The sequence below is a fragment of the Adiantum capillus-veneris genome, chromosome 5 (genome assembly GCF_014529385.1).
Source record: "Adiantum capillus-veneris isolate H3 chromosome 5, ASM1452938v2, whole genome shotgun sequence".
Taxonomy (NCBI): Eukaryota; Viridiplantae; Streptophyta; class Polypodiopsida; order Polypodiales; family Pteridaceae; genus Adiantum; species Adiantum capillus-veneris.
In genome coordinates, this window is record NC_140935.1 from 40,949,038 (window position 1) to 40,962,338 (window position 13,301).

Sequence of the window (13,301 nt, forward strand, 5' to 3'; positions counted from 1 at the left end):
AAATACACAGTGAAAACATCATATCTAAAACAGAAAACTGGTCCAAAAACTACCAAATTTGGTACTGTATTGCACAAGTGATAAGGACTATCCGAAATCGTAAGTTCAAGAAGTACCAAATTGGTACTGTAATAGTGGACAGACGTGCACCCAAGTTCAACAGTACCAAAAAGTACCAAATTTGGTACTGTAATGCACATATAGTGAGGACAACTGAAATAGTAATGTAACGAAAGGTAACATACCAACACAGAACTAGATAGAGAGAACAGATAAAGCTCAGGGCCAAAAAATCAAGTTGACTCAGTCACTAAAAAGCACAAAGTGCGGAATACAATAGATTCTCACTGGCTATAGTTTGCATGCACGGGATAATTGATCACGGGCGCGATTGCGCTTCTTTCTCTGCAAACAGAAAAGTTCCTGCAGGGTCACGGAATCAGGGGAATCACCTCTCCGCTTCAAAACAACATCGGCAGCAGTAGAGTCAACGCCCCCGTCGGTGCTGTCCACAACAGTATCGTTCGCAAGTACTTCTTCCTGCTCATCCTCGGCGTCCCTCCGATATTTGTTGCCTTCCGACCCCTCTTTGACCTCCCCTTCACTCCCCTTTGTGGTTTCCACCCCCTCCCCAACACCCCCCTTTGTGGGTTCTTCCTCTCCCTTCTTGACCGTTGATTCATCGAGCTTTGTGTTGGCAACATCCTGGCTTTCCTCCGCATCCAGCTCCACAACAACAGGGACTTTACCTTCTTCCTTGTCCTTAGTCTTTTTACCATCTCTGGCCTCCTCCTCACTTTTACTTTCATTGTCACCTGTCTTTTTATCATCTCTGGCCTCCTCCTCACTTTTACTTTCGCTGTCACCTGTTGCCTCACATCTTTGCCCCGTCACATTGTCTTTTCCTACAGAATTACCTTGCTTCAGATCGTGGAGAACATCTGATATCTCCCTTGTCACCTCATCCACGTCCCATATTCGACTTGCAGCCGACTTTGTGGCGTGCTGGTCAGCAACTGCAGCATCCTGCTCCTCTGCAAACACAAAGAAAGACATCACATACTAACTTGTATGAAAACCTCACTGAGTTGCAAGTGCACATATGTATTAAAAAATGCACACATACTTACTCTTGACAACTTGAATCCCACTGGCCCAGGACTTTGCCAAATCAGAGATTACCATATTACAACCCGGCTTGACACACTGATCCCTACTTTGTAACAGAGCACTGAAGCACAAGGGATGATACTGGTGTCGGCACTCTAGCATGAAGGTTCCCACTACATGTGCGCACTCCAAGGGCTCACTGCATGCAACACACATACCAAACACCGGGATCACATTTACCGAATCATTAACCTGGGGCCTAGGATATAGTAGGAACCTCTTCCCAAGCCTGATATCAGACAACATCTCCTTCACAAATAGGTTATGCTCTTGACCTTCCTTCCATTTTTTCTCCAGAGTGTCATACTCAGCCTGTTGACAACCAGCGGTCCCAATTAGTTTCAAAAACTACCAAGAAGTCATACCGAGACTGGTACTTCTAAGTACTGTACTACGAAACAGAACCCAAACTACCAAAACCACCAAAAACTACCAAACTCGGGAATCATATAGTACCAAAAACATATAAATACCCTCAATGCAGAACTAAACTACCCAAACCTTATCAAAACTACCAAAAGCCACTTTTTGCAGCACTTTCAAATAGTACCCAATAGTACCAAAACTAACAAAATCAAACTACTAAAAGTCACTTTTTAAAGCACTTTCAAATAGTACCTAAAAGTACCAAAACTACCAAAATCAAACTACCAAACAAGCTTTTTGCATCACTTTTAAATAGTACCTAAAAGTTACCCAAAACTACCAAAATCAAACTACCAAAATCAAACTACCAAACAAACTTTTTGAAGCACTTTCAAATAGTACCTAAAAGTACCAAAACTACCAAAATCAAACTACCAAACCCACTTTTGCAGCACTTTCAAATAGTACCTAAAAGTACCAAAAATACCAAATCAAACTACAGAAGCCACTTTTTGCAGCACTTTCTAATAGTACCTAAAAGTACCAAAAGTACCAAAACTCCCAAAATCAAACTTTCAAATAGTACCAAAACAACCAAAACTACCAAGACTACCAAAGAAACACTTTTTGCAGCACTTTTAAAAACTAACAAAACTACCAAAATTACCAAAATCAAACTACCAATTACACTTTTGCAGCACTTTCAAATAGTACCTAAAAGTACCAAAACTAGCGAAACTACCAAAGCTATCCGAATAAAACTACCATAACACCTTTTGCAGCACTTTCAAAAAGTACCTTAAAGTACCAAAACTTCTTCATAGTACCAGAAATACCAAACCATAAGACAGAAGGAAACCATAAACTACCTAGAATAAAAACAGTTCTACCATGAGTACCTAATACTACCAATCTCACCAAACCAAGCATAAACAGTTCTATCAAAGGTACCTAACACTACCAATCCCACCAAACCAAGCATAAACAGTTCTACCAAAGGTACCTAGCACTACCAATCCCACCAAACCAAGCATAAACAGTCCTACCAAAAACTCCCAAAACTACCAGCACTTGTTGCTCTAGAATCTCCTTGTCGAGCAATGACATATCTTCACTGATTCCGTATCGACGTAGCATCCTTCGACTGGCAGCCAAATCAGCTTCTATCACATTGATTTCTACGTCATCGCCAGTGTTGGCCTCTCTCAGTGTTTCCAGTTGGGTCTCATATTCCTTGATGTCGTCCATAATCTGCTTGACAAGTTTATTGGAACCCTCTACCCTCAAGAGTGTTTCCTTCTTCTGCTTCAGAGACATTGTCAGCTCTTTCAGCCTATCGGCTACCCCGACACATGTCCGAGGGACTCTCCAAACCATAGCTTCAAGGTCCGCAATATAATCAGGTGTCTTCTCCTCATGACGCTGTGGGGGGACTTTCTGTGTAGAGGGCATACTACCGACTGGCGTAAGTCGGGGCTTCTTGGTATTGGACGGGTGGCCTCCTTGGGACGCACCGTTTGCCTTTCGCCAATTCTCAACCTTCTTTTCCAAGCCTCCTGATCGGGAGGAACACATGTTGAGTACACTCTCACTAAACCTGGCCCATGCAACCCTGTGGCCCGCAGGGTCCTTTGTGGCTGCATGACACTTCTCATATGCAAAACAACGGGAAAATTTTGTAGTGATCTCCCCACATGATGGTGGGGCTTGGTACACCTTATGGAATAGGAACCTGAATTCATCCTGAAGCCATGGCTGTACGTGATTTAAGTAAATCTTTGTCTTCTTCTGGCTGGAATTCCTGAATACAGTGAGCCACTGGTCATCAGGGATGTCATCTTCCGTAAGATCCTTTGGCAACACCCCCTCCATGCTCAATCCATACTCATCATGAAGCTCTTGTGTTGTATAGTAGAACTTTGTCAAGATAGGGTACTCCTCCATCTTGTTTTTTCCTGCGATGTGGAAACAACACGCAAGTAAAGACATGCCCTCATTATATGCCTCATTTCAGTTGTGCAAAACAAAACACATGGAATGAAATGAATGTATCTCATTCAGGTGACAATTGCAAAATTCAGTTGTGTACAAAGCCAAATTTGGTAGTGGTTAGTATCAAATTTGGTACTGGTTAGTACCAAATTTGGTACTAACCAAATTTGGTTATGCTGACATCCCTACTGAGCTTCAACTTTGTGCTATGCTCATGCACAACATATACTGATTTTTGCACTTGCATGCATGCAAGTTAGCAATCTAAAGAGCAGCTTATACATGTAACTTTCCTAAACCCTAAATTCCCAAGAAGATTCCAAACATGCACATGTACTTGCTGCATGCAAAAAAAGCAAATGCAGACCTCATCAGATAAAAGACATGTAGAAGCTTGCATGCATGGAAAATAAAATGGTAAATCACCAGAAAACGCACAGCTCTCATAGCACCTACCTTTAGATGTTGTAGATGATCGTGGAGTCTCATCATCGGAAAAAAGAGGCCCAGGCTTAAATTAAGTCTCCATGGACACAACAGGTTTCTCCCTCTCCACAAAGGAGGCCCCCTTGCTAGCCCTCGTATTTGGGGTGTCGATGTTCCGAGGGGATTTCGCATCCATTGTCCTCTTCTTCTTTTTCCCATTGTCCGGTGACGCTTTGGCTATTGATTTCCTCGCTGGCGTCCTCATCTTCCTGATTGTGAGTAGCCGGGGAGCTTGTTACCTGCAACTGTAGTGGTTTGCAGAAGGCGATGTAGTAAGAGAGCAAGGCGGAAGCTGGAAAACGTGTTGAGCAACTGCGCCACTCACAAACACAGTCTGTGATGGGACTTTTGGCACGTTTTCAAAACACCACTCGCATTACTTATTGTCCCACCCACGTTTGCTTTCACGGAAAGTTTAAATCATACAAATTTCCCTCCTACCATTCTTTAACATAGATGAAAAAAAAGGTTCCCTCCAAAGTGTGGATATGTAGAAGTACCAACCAGGTAGAAGCAAAATAGGTCCTTTTTTTGTACCACCAAACCATGCTTTCACCCCATGAGAGATCTCCTTGTTTTTCTTATTCTTTTTCTCGTATGCCTTGCGATGCATCTTTTGTTGCTTAATAGTGCAATCTTCACATAAAAACATTTTGTATCCCTAAAATAGATCTAACTATTATCAAGGATAATCTTTCGCTTGGTCTCATCTGGCATGGTGCATACAATTGGCCGTTCTCCTGAGCGAGGAGCTCCTTGCTTCCCCACTCTATGTGCTCCATAGACCATAACTCTGGACATGCCAAAGTGGGTTTTGAAGAAATCTTCAATAACAATGGCAAGAGAAGGAGGTGTCTCTAGCTTCTCTTCGAGAGTTCCACGAATAACAATGTTCTTGGAACGTCGCTCCCATTCCTTCAACTCCTCCACATCCACATTCTCAACATTCTTTGTTTGAGCCATATCTTGCATGAGTGAGGAATTATTAACCACATTGCTACCACATACATCAGCCCAAGAATTGTTTGTGCATACATTTTTCATGTCGTATACATCCCGGCTCATGGTGTCAAATTTCTCCGCTTTCAATACATGGTCATGCTCTACTTTGCTCATCCGCTCCTTTAAAGCATTCAAGTCCACAAGAGAGCGCTTACATTCCTTGATTTCCTCTTCAAGTTGCATCAAACGTGTTGTTTGCATCTCAAGTGTCCTCTTGAGATTCTCATTCTCAACCACAATACCCTTAGTGTGCCATTCTCCATTGCAAGTGCTCGTAAGTCTTCGCCTTGTTTGTTTACAGTCTCTTGCAATGATATCAAATATGCCATGATCATGGTTTCCGATGTCGTTGGTTGGGTGGTTGTGTTGCTATCTCCACACTTAGGAGATCTTGGATCATTTTCCACAATGGTTGTGGACCTTGTTGAAGAAGAAGAACCCTTGCGAGTGCCGGAAGACATTGTATGTAAAATAAGAGATGAGAGTCAATCTTCTTGAACCTGTTCACTTCGAAAACGCTATTACAAATATGGCTTTCATAACTCTGAAAATTTATATCTTTACATCAATGCATAGAGGGCTTCGTGCTCTTCGATTGAGGCTATAGATCACCCAAATCGGAGTTCAAATGAAGAAGTTATGATCAAAAGGGTGAAATGTTGTCTACCAGGTCAAAAAATGGTTGCGTTTTTTTGTTGGATGGAGAGAGAGAGAGAGACAGAGAGAGAGAGAGAGAGAGAGAGAGAGAGAGAGAGAGAGAGAGAGAGAGAGAGAGAGAGAGAGAGAGAGAGAGAGAGACAGAGAGAGAGAGAGGACTAAAGAGAAGGTAGAAAGGGAGAGAGAGAGAGAGAGAGAGAGAGAGAGAGAGAGCTGAGAGAGAGAGACCTAAGAGGAGGGAGAGAGAGAGAGAGAGAGAGAGAGAGAGAGAGAGAGAGAGATAAAGAGAAAGGGAGAGAGTATTTCTAAAATTTCTAATAATTTATTTGGCTTAATATGATCTAGTCCTAGGCCATAGTTGTGTGTAAAACCATTAAAATTCTTTAAGCAAGCTATTTGCGATGTATGCACCTCTTTCATGTATATTCTGCTTCAAAAACTTTGTTCTTGGTTAATAGTGGGACTTTTCCATACTTTGGGTTAACCATATAAACAATCTTCTACATTTATTTATAAATCAAGGAGTGTGATTGTAGCAAATATATTGAATAAAAAAGTGAAGAAATTTAGTAGCTTTAAGTGCAAGTAATGACATAAAATAGCATGTGCAAATGAGATCCAAAAACTATAGCATTCTAGAATTTGTTGCACTCTTTCTTGAAGTGTGAGAGGTTATTCTTTCCCCAACGACTCTTATCACCATAAGGAAAGATCACTACATCCAAAGCTTCCCATACTTAAAAAAAAATAAAAAAATCATCAGCGCAGGGAAGGAAGTAGAGAGAAACTATACACATATCATGTATTTACAACTGTACATTGCTGCACATTACACCCTCGAGGGGCAACCGTGGGAACCACCCCCCCAATAGGGGAGGAGACTCACAAGTTGCGTTCTCTTGGGTGTATTCAGCTTCCCATACTTTGAACTTCTGATTTTTTGCTTTGTCATCAAGTCCTTTGTCCTTCTTAACAATTTTGAGGGTCTTCCATGCTTGCATTAAATAATTGTTATCCAAGAAACCTCTTATATGTAAATAATTAATGGCCAAATTATACATTCATTCCCATGATTCGTTCGTATTACTAAGAATACATTTTTTGAAACCTTTTATATTTGCATACCTATCAATCAATAGACTATTGGTGTATTACTAAGAGATACATCTTTTGAGACGTTTTATATTTGCGTACTTATCAATCAATAGACTATTGGTGGATATTGTATCAATTGATATGATATCAATCACTACTGTAATAATATAAAAGTGACAGCATTTGACCTCAAAGCTAGAGTACAATTGACTTGTATACAAACTACAAGGCTATTCTCGAGCAGTGCAAGGAATATTAAAAATCTAAAAAAATCAATTCTCTATTTTTTGAGAAATAATTATAAATTTGTGATGCTTTAAAGTTACCATGAGTAGTAATTCTAATCTTTGGATGTAGCCTACACAATATTAAGAATTGTAGCTCTTTCTATTCTTACTATAAATATTATAATGGTAGATAGTGGGAAACGATTCTTTGTCTCTATTTTTTGTGGAGCGTTTAGATGTTTCCAAAACAAGTGTCTTGCCTTTGGCCTACACTTATATGATGAGAAGAGATAACATGGTCCATAGATGTAGAAAGCATAGTTAGTGCATTCTACACAGTTACTGTATAGATATTAAACTTTTTTTTTGTAGCAGTATGAGCATTCTCGCTTGCGATGATTCAAAGAACATCCTGAGCACCATCCTAGTCACTTGGCCACATTCAATCTTAAATGAGGGGACTTTAGAAGAAAATAATAAAACGATTATAATGTAGTTCTAGTCTATTCGGTTGTTCAGCGTATGCTCTTACTTTTAAGTATGATTAGAATTATTTCCGCAATGTATGCAGTCCCTTGGCTGTTTTGAGCAATTCTTCTTACCTCCATGTGGACTTAGAAGCCCAGGGTGTCTGCTCTATTATCATGTTAATATACTACGTGAGTTCAATATGTGGAGTTTTTTAAAGGGGTCAATTTGTAAGTACCCTTAATAGTGGACCCCTAAGCACAGTTCAGGTAGTGACATAAAGTTTCTTTGTCATTATGAGATGACACTCTTACCTCCAAGTAGGCTAAATATATATATTTAGGGTGGTCCTAGGGTTCACTTAGTCACTATCAAGCCAACCCTTTTCTGTGTTACCTAGTGTGGATTGCGGAGTCCAACTTGGAGGATTAGCAGTGTGGAGTATATACAAGTTCTATATTCTATAAATAGTAGATATCAAGGGATAGAGTACCTGGATGCCTACTCGTTGACACCCAAGTGATTCCATATGTAGGTTTTCATGGTATCACATGAGTGTAAGAAAGCGGGTTTTAAATAGGGAATTTATAAGCGTATATAACAGGGATAATTAATCCCCACTTATTTTCCAACTTTTACCATATGTGGAGGAGGGGGAAGGGAGCAACCTTGAAATCTTAAAAAAAAAAAATACCTATTAGATTCAATAACTGAAATTACCAATTTCTTCCAAAATATTCAATCTTGCAAATAAAGCTATAGACATTATTTTCCAGCTTTTCCATAGCTATCCAAATCTAACCACATGGAATCTTTGTGAGAGATGTGGTAGCCGTAATGCCTACTTTTAGTGCTCTACCTCCACACTATCTTACACTTGCATGTTTCAAATGGGATCTACGGTTGGGAGCATGTGGGCAAGCAAGTAGGTGCACAACAAAAGAAAAGATTGGCTGCACACAACCTTGAAGAGTGGGTGCAATGTTTGTAGCCAATAGGGTTATTGAAGAATTTGGTTGAAGGCTTGCTTAAGTAGATATTTTTATTTTCACATTATGCACATGCCACGGCACGACAACGTGCATAGACAAAGCGCTCCTCCTCAACACGGTATCACATGGGTATGTTCAAATGGGGTCAAGGGTGGAGGAAAAAATGAGGGTGCTCTTGCCTGTCCGATCGGACGGTCGGAATTTACAAAATTGCCCCAAATCTACAACTCTGCCCATGTTTACATAATGCTAGACCCAAATCCCCTATATGCATGCATGCACAGTGATTAGAGCACATGGCTTGCTAAAGGGAGGTCGTGGGTTCAAAATAGTGGAGTGCCAAATGACCAAAATTTTCGAGCCTACCAATTTTTTTTTCTCTTCCCGTCAGTTTTCTCCCTCATTAGATGATTTTTTTCTCTTGGCTTGTATATACGCCCATCATTCTAGGTCAAGCATTATCTTTGCATCCACAAACTCAACAGTACTACTTCCTATTTTGTGTGCCTCCTTTCTTCGCCATGTTTGTGTGCATTCATTCAAGAATTGGTATCAAAGTAGGTTTTTGCATCATGGGCTGCATTACGCACTAGCACCTACTTGCCTTTTCTTAGAGGTTGCCATTGTGGGCCTAGCATAAACATGTACCCATATCGAGGTTTCATCCATACCTTCTTAATCGTCTGGCTCTTGTTGGCCTCAAATACTTAAGCATGTTCTAGTTGTCAAGGTGTCTCTACCAAAAGGATCCATGTAAAATTTTTAGTTTGATGCTTAGTTTGATGCTTGCTCAATTTTGGGGTGATGACGATCTTCCCGGCCTAAGCCAATAAATAGCGAAGGAGTCTGGATCTCTCCTATCAAAGCCAATTAGCGAAGGAGCCATGAGAGTTAGAATTGCTAACGACAGAAAACCAATCCATGCCTACGGACACATGCAACATCAGGCGAAATATTGAAAATTAATTGTCCAAATCCGTGGTCGACAGGCTATTACATATGAGTAGCTTCAATAAAAACCCAAGCCACAATCCAAATTACAGAAGACAGGTAGTATCATATTTTGCTGCATAATTTATTACAAAATATATTTGCCTTCGATGTAGCTGTCGCCAGCTCGCTGGTTTTAAGTCCTCTAGCTACAACTGATCTGTACATGACAATAGTCAATTACATCTCTGAATTTGTATGCATGGGGAGGTTGTTGCAAAGCCAAGGATGGCTGAGCACGAGTTGGAGAGGCAACCTGTGGGAGAAATGGGGGCAGAGCATTGCCAACAGCAAGTCCTGGCCATTTCCAATCCTTCACGTTCCTCCGAAGATCGTCTTCCAACTGATGTGCCCTGAGATCGCTCCACCATTGCGACAACGCAATGCTGCTTTGCGGTGGCACTTCGCCCGTTAGCATCTCCAGCAACATGGCACCAAGGCTCCATGTATCGGCCGCCATGCTCAAGATACCGTCTGTTTGTACCTCGGGTGCACAATAGCCAGGAGTTCCCCTGCCTTTGCAATCTTGCAACACCATGTAATTACCATAAGTGCCCTCATCGGCTTGTAAGGGCACGGCCAACCCAAAATCTGCTAAGCATGCTGTGGAGATGGCCTCCTCCTCACGGAGAAGAACGTTGTCAGGCTTTATGTCGAGGTGCATGATGTCGTTCTGGTGGCAGAAGAGCAAGGCCTTGGAGACATTGTACACAGCAAGGGCAGCCTCACTGTCTCTCATGTTGCATCCCCCTCTCCACTTCTTTTGCATAACATCCAATAAGCTGCCTCCCTTGCAAAGCTCCATGGCAACACAAGGCCGGCCATCGAAGCTCTCGTAAGAACCCAACATGCGCACGATCGGCGTGTCACGGTATGCTCGCTCTGAGAGGAATTTCATGACCCAAAGCTCCCATGAAGCGTCCACCACTTCTTGCTCCTCATGATCAGGATGCTTCACAAGCATTTTACATGCCATATACCTGTAATAAAAACTACTGTTAGAATCTGTAACGAGTTCCCTAACAAGAAAAACGGTACCAAAGCTGCCCTCACCAAGAGGGGCACCCACAATCTCGAGCCCTTTAATGGCACCCGTATAAATGTTCAGCTCCTGCTGCAGCTTTAATGATATAGCAGGCTGCTCAATATTGTCAATGGGTGCACGTAAATCCTCCATCGCCATCGCACGCAGCTCTTCTCTGATTGTAGAGCGCTGATCTCCTGGCCGATGATGCAGACGATCACAGCGCCTAGCTAGCGCTTGAAGGCTCCCTGCTAATTAGGGCACGCAGGTTCTGCTTGACCTAGCTAGCAGCGAGTCGGAGTAGCATTCATTTGAATTTTGCACGCATTTGCAATCGCGTGTTTATACTTCCAAAAGCAAAAGCGTGTGTTTTAGGCTCGTAGTGTCGAAGCCGTGGGATTTGCCGCGATTTCGAACTAAAGTAGGTAGGGTAAAGGGGGCCAATAAGGAACCACCCCCCAAAAGGAAGATGGCTCTACCCCCAAAAGACAAAAGAGAGACAAAAAAAAGGAATATGCTTGGAATCTTGCTTAGGTGTCCACATCTGATTTGCTAAAAAGTGTACTACTATTGGAGCTTGAGTGTCTCTGTTTTCTAAAAAGCCCTCAGAGTTACGCTTTTTCAAATAGAGTGCTGAGGCAAAATCAAAAAAATATCAATCTTGATATCATCTAATGCGTCTTTTCATGAGGAATTGAATGCACTCTTCAAATTTCAAATCTGATATGATATGAAAAATCCCCCCCAAAAATACTATTTTTTTCTTACATGGCCTTATATTGGCCCCTTTACCCTATAAGGTCCAAAACCGTCCAGGCTTCTGTAGGGTAAAAGCCCCAGTTAAAAGACGGGTCCCTCAAGAGGGACCCGTCCAGCCCTACGCATTAACACATATCGGCTCCAGTTATGAGGCAAGAACGCAGCAATTCTTGCGTGGTTAGCGGAGCTAACTCCAGATCTCCACCATCTGATCGCGCGGTCGAGCCTTGCTGGTTGCTATGTCGCTAAATACCCCTGTGCCCGTTTCGCCTTTGGAGCTCTGTTTTGTTACACACAAATGTGTAACCTGCGTCGATCTTCGCCATTGGAGCTTCATTCCTGTTGGCGTTTTCGCTGCAGTTTGCTGCTACGTAGAGCTTCCATTTGCGCTTCTCCACGCTTGAAATAGTGTAGAAATCGAATCGCGCTGCCTCGCCGAGTTAAGATGCCTCTAAATAGGGTGTGTATTCTCAAACAAACTCTAAACAAAGTCCAACCACAATGCTATGTTCTGGTTGGTTTGGGATTGTTAATTGTAGGAGTTGGATGCATAAATCTTACAATACGAAATTATTTTCATGTTTAAGGGTTAACATCATATTAGAGAGTTTGAAACTTTGAAGCGAATTTGGGAATCACATATGTCTTGAAGATTTGGCCATATGGACAAATGTAAAACTATTTTTGAAGGTCAAAGACATTTTGAAGCAGTTTTAGCAAGAAGTTTGAAGCACTTAAAAGTGTTCAAATAATTTTAGAGAACTCAAAGAAATTTAGACAGAGGAAATCCATACATCGAGCGTGTAATTTTCTCGAGCTGCAAAAGTAAAGAGAATTGTAACAAAATTTGATTTTTTAATTAAGCCTTGTCATAATCTCAAGTACATGTAGTCTAACAAAATGGTCAGTCCATATAGGATTGAAAACTCCAATGCATTAAGGTGATTGCTGCTACAATATAAATTCATATTTGATTAAGTAACATAAGCTATCGAAACTCCAAATGGCAATTGCAAGTAACCCAAAACAATGGCCAATCCATAAAGTAAAGTAAGCCTTAGTTCGTGAAGCCGATGCTATGTTAAAACCCTACCCCCACCCAATCCTTGGAACAACTCTACTTTTGTTAGTGGAGCCTGATACACAAACTCAAAGCTATAGAGTCCAACCCAAGGACACAAAAATACACAAAGTACATGTGCTTGCAAGGCACGTACGTGAGGTGATGTTTGTCCCTTTTTTATAAATCCTCATAAGTACATCAAGGGGAGTCTGCAATCAATGGTCACAACATACATCACCCACTTTTGAACGAAGCGAGGAGTACTCACATGAAAAACATGTGACGCATTAGGCTCCATATAACCTCTCTTACATTCTGTCTTGATTTGGGTTTAATAATCATAGGAGTTGGATGCATAAATCTTACAATGCATGAGCATTGATTGTCCCATTGGGTCACACTCGAGCTTTCCCATCACACAACTAGCAATCAACATCGCTATTGGTAGGGATCTCTCCTTCTCCATTCCTCATCTCTCTCTCTCTCTCTCTCTCTCTCTCTCTCTCTCTCTCTCTCTCTCCCTTCCCTCACTGATCTCCCCCCAATCCCACACAAAATCATGCAGTATTGTTGCTACATGCCTACTTGCTCACGGGGTTCACCTATATGACATATAAGTTACCATCTGAGTTCACATGAAAGTTACCATCTGAGTTTACAAAAGGGGGTTTTTAATTGTTTTATAGAGAAAAATCCATAAGTTATTAAAGAAAAAAGGGTCATTTGAGTACCTTAAGCATGTATCTAAAGGGCCTTTTTTAATACCCTTTGAACGCACGTTATATGAATAGTTTCTTAAAGGTGCACCCCCTGAGTGTTGTTGCTAGCGTGGTCGTGTTGCTTTGACCACTAAGAAAGACCCTACAACCTTAACCACCATGAAAGGAGATACATGCCATAAGTCCACACCCTCTAGCTCATGGTGGAAGAGAGGACTTGTTTAATTGAAGAGAATATGAAGAAACCCCTCATCATAATAGGACACGATGGGTGTGTATTCTCAAACATTA

At 41.4% G+C, this 13,301-nt stretch overlaps 2 protein-coding genes across 2 annotated transcripts; both read right to left on the reverse strand.

Moving 5' to 3' along the window:
• Positions 1-351: 351 nt before the first annotated feature.
• Positions 352-1,416, reverse strand: LOC147457190 (uncharacterized). Its single transcript, XM_086513539.1, has 2 exons — positions 1,131-1,416; positions 352-1,034 (listed from the first exon to the last, which is right to left on the reverse strand). The coding sequence occupies exons 1-2, from the start codon at positions 1,414-1,416 to the stop codon at positions 352-354; spliced, it is 969 nt and encodes a 322-aa protein (XP_086369665.1).
• A 7,982-nt stretch (positions 1,417-9,398) lies between these two features.
• On the reverse strand, positions 9,399-10,827 carry LOC147457191 (calcium-dependent protein kinase 27-like). The gene is made up of 2 exons (XM_086513540.1): positions 10,499-10,827; positions 9,399-10,425 (listed from the first exon to the last, which is right to left on the reverse strand). Exon 2 carries the CDS (start codon positions 10,419-10,421, stop codon positions 9,591-9,593), a length of 831 nt encoding a protein of 276 aa, XP_086369666.1. The 5' UTR covers positions 10,422-10,425; positions 10,499-10,827; the 3' UTR covers positions 9,399-9,590.
• Between the last annotated feature and the right edge of the window lie 2,474 nt (positions 10,828-13,301).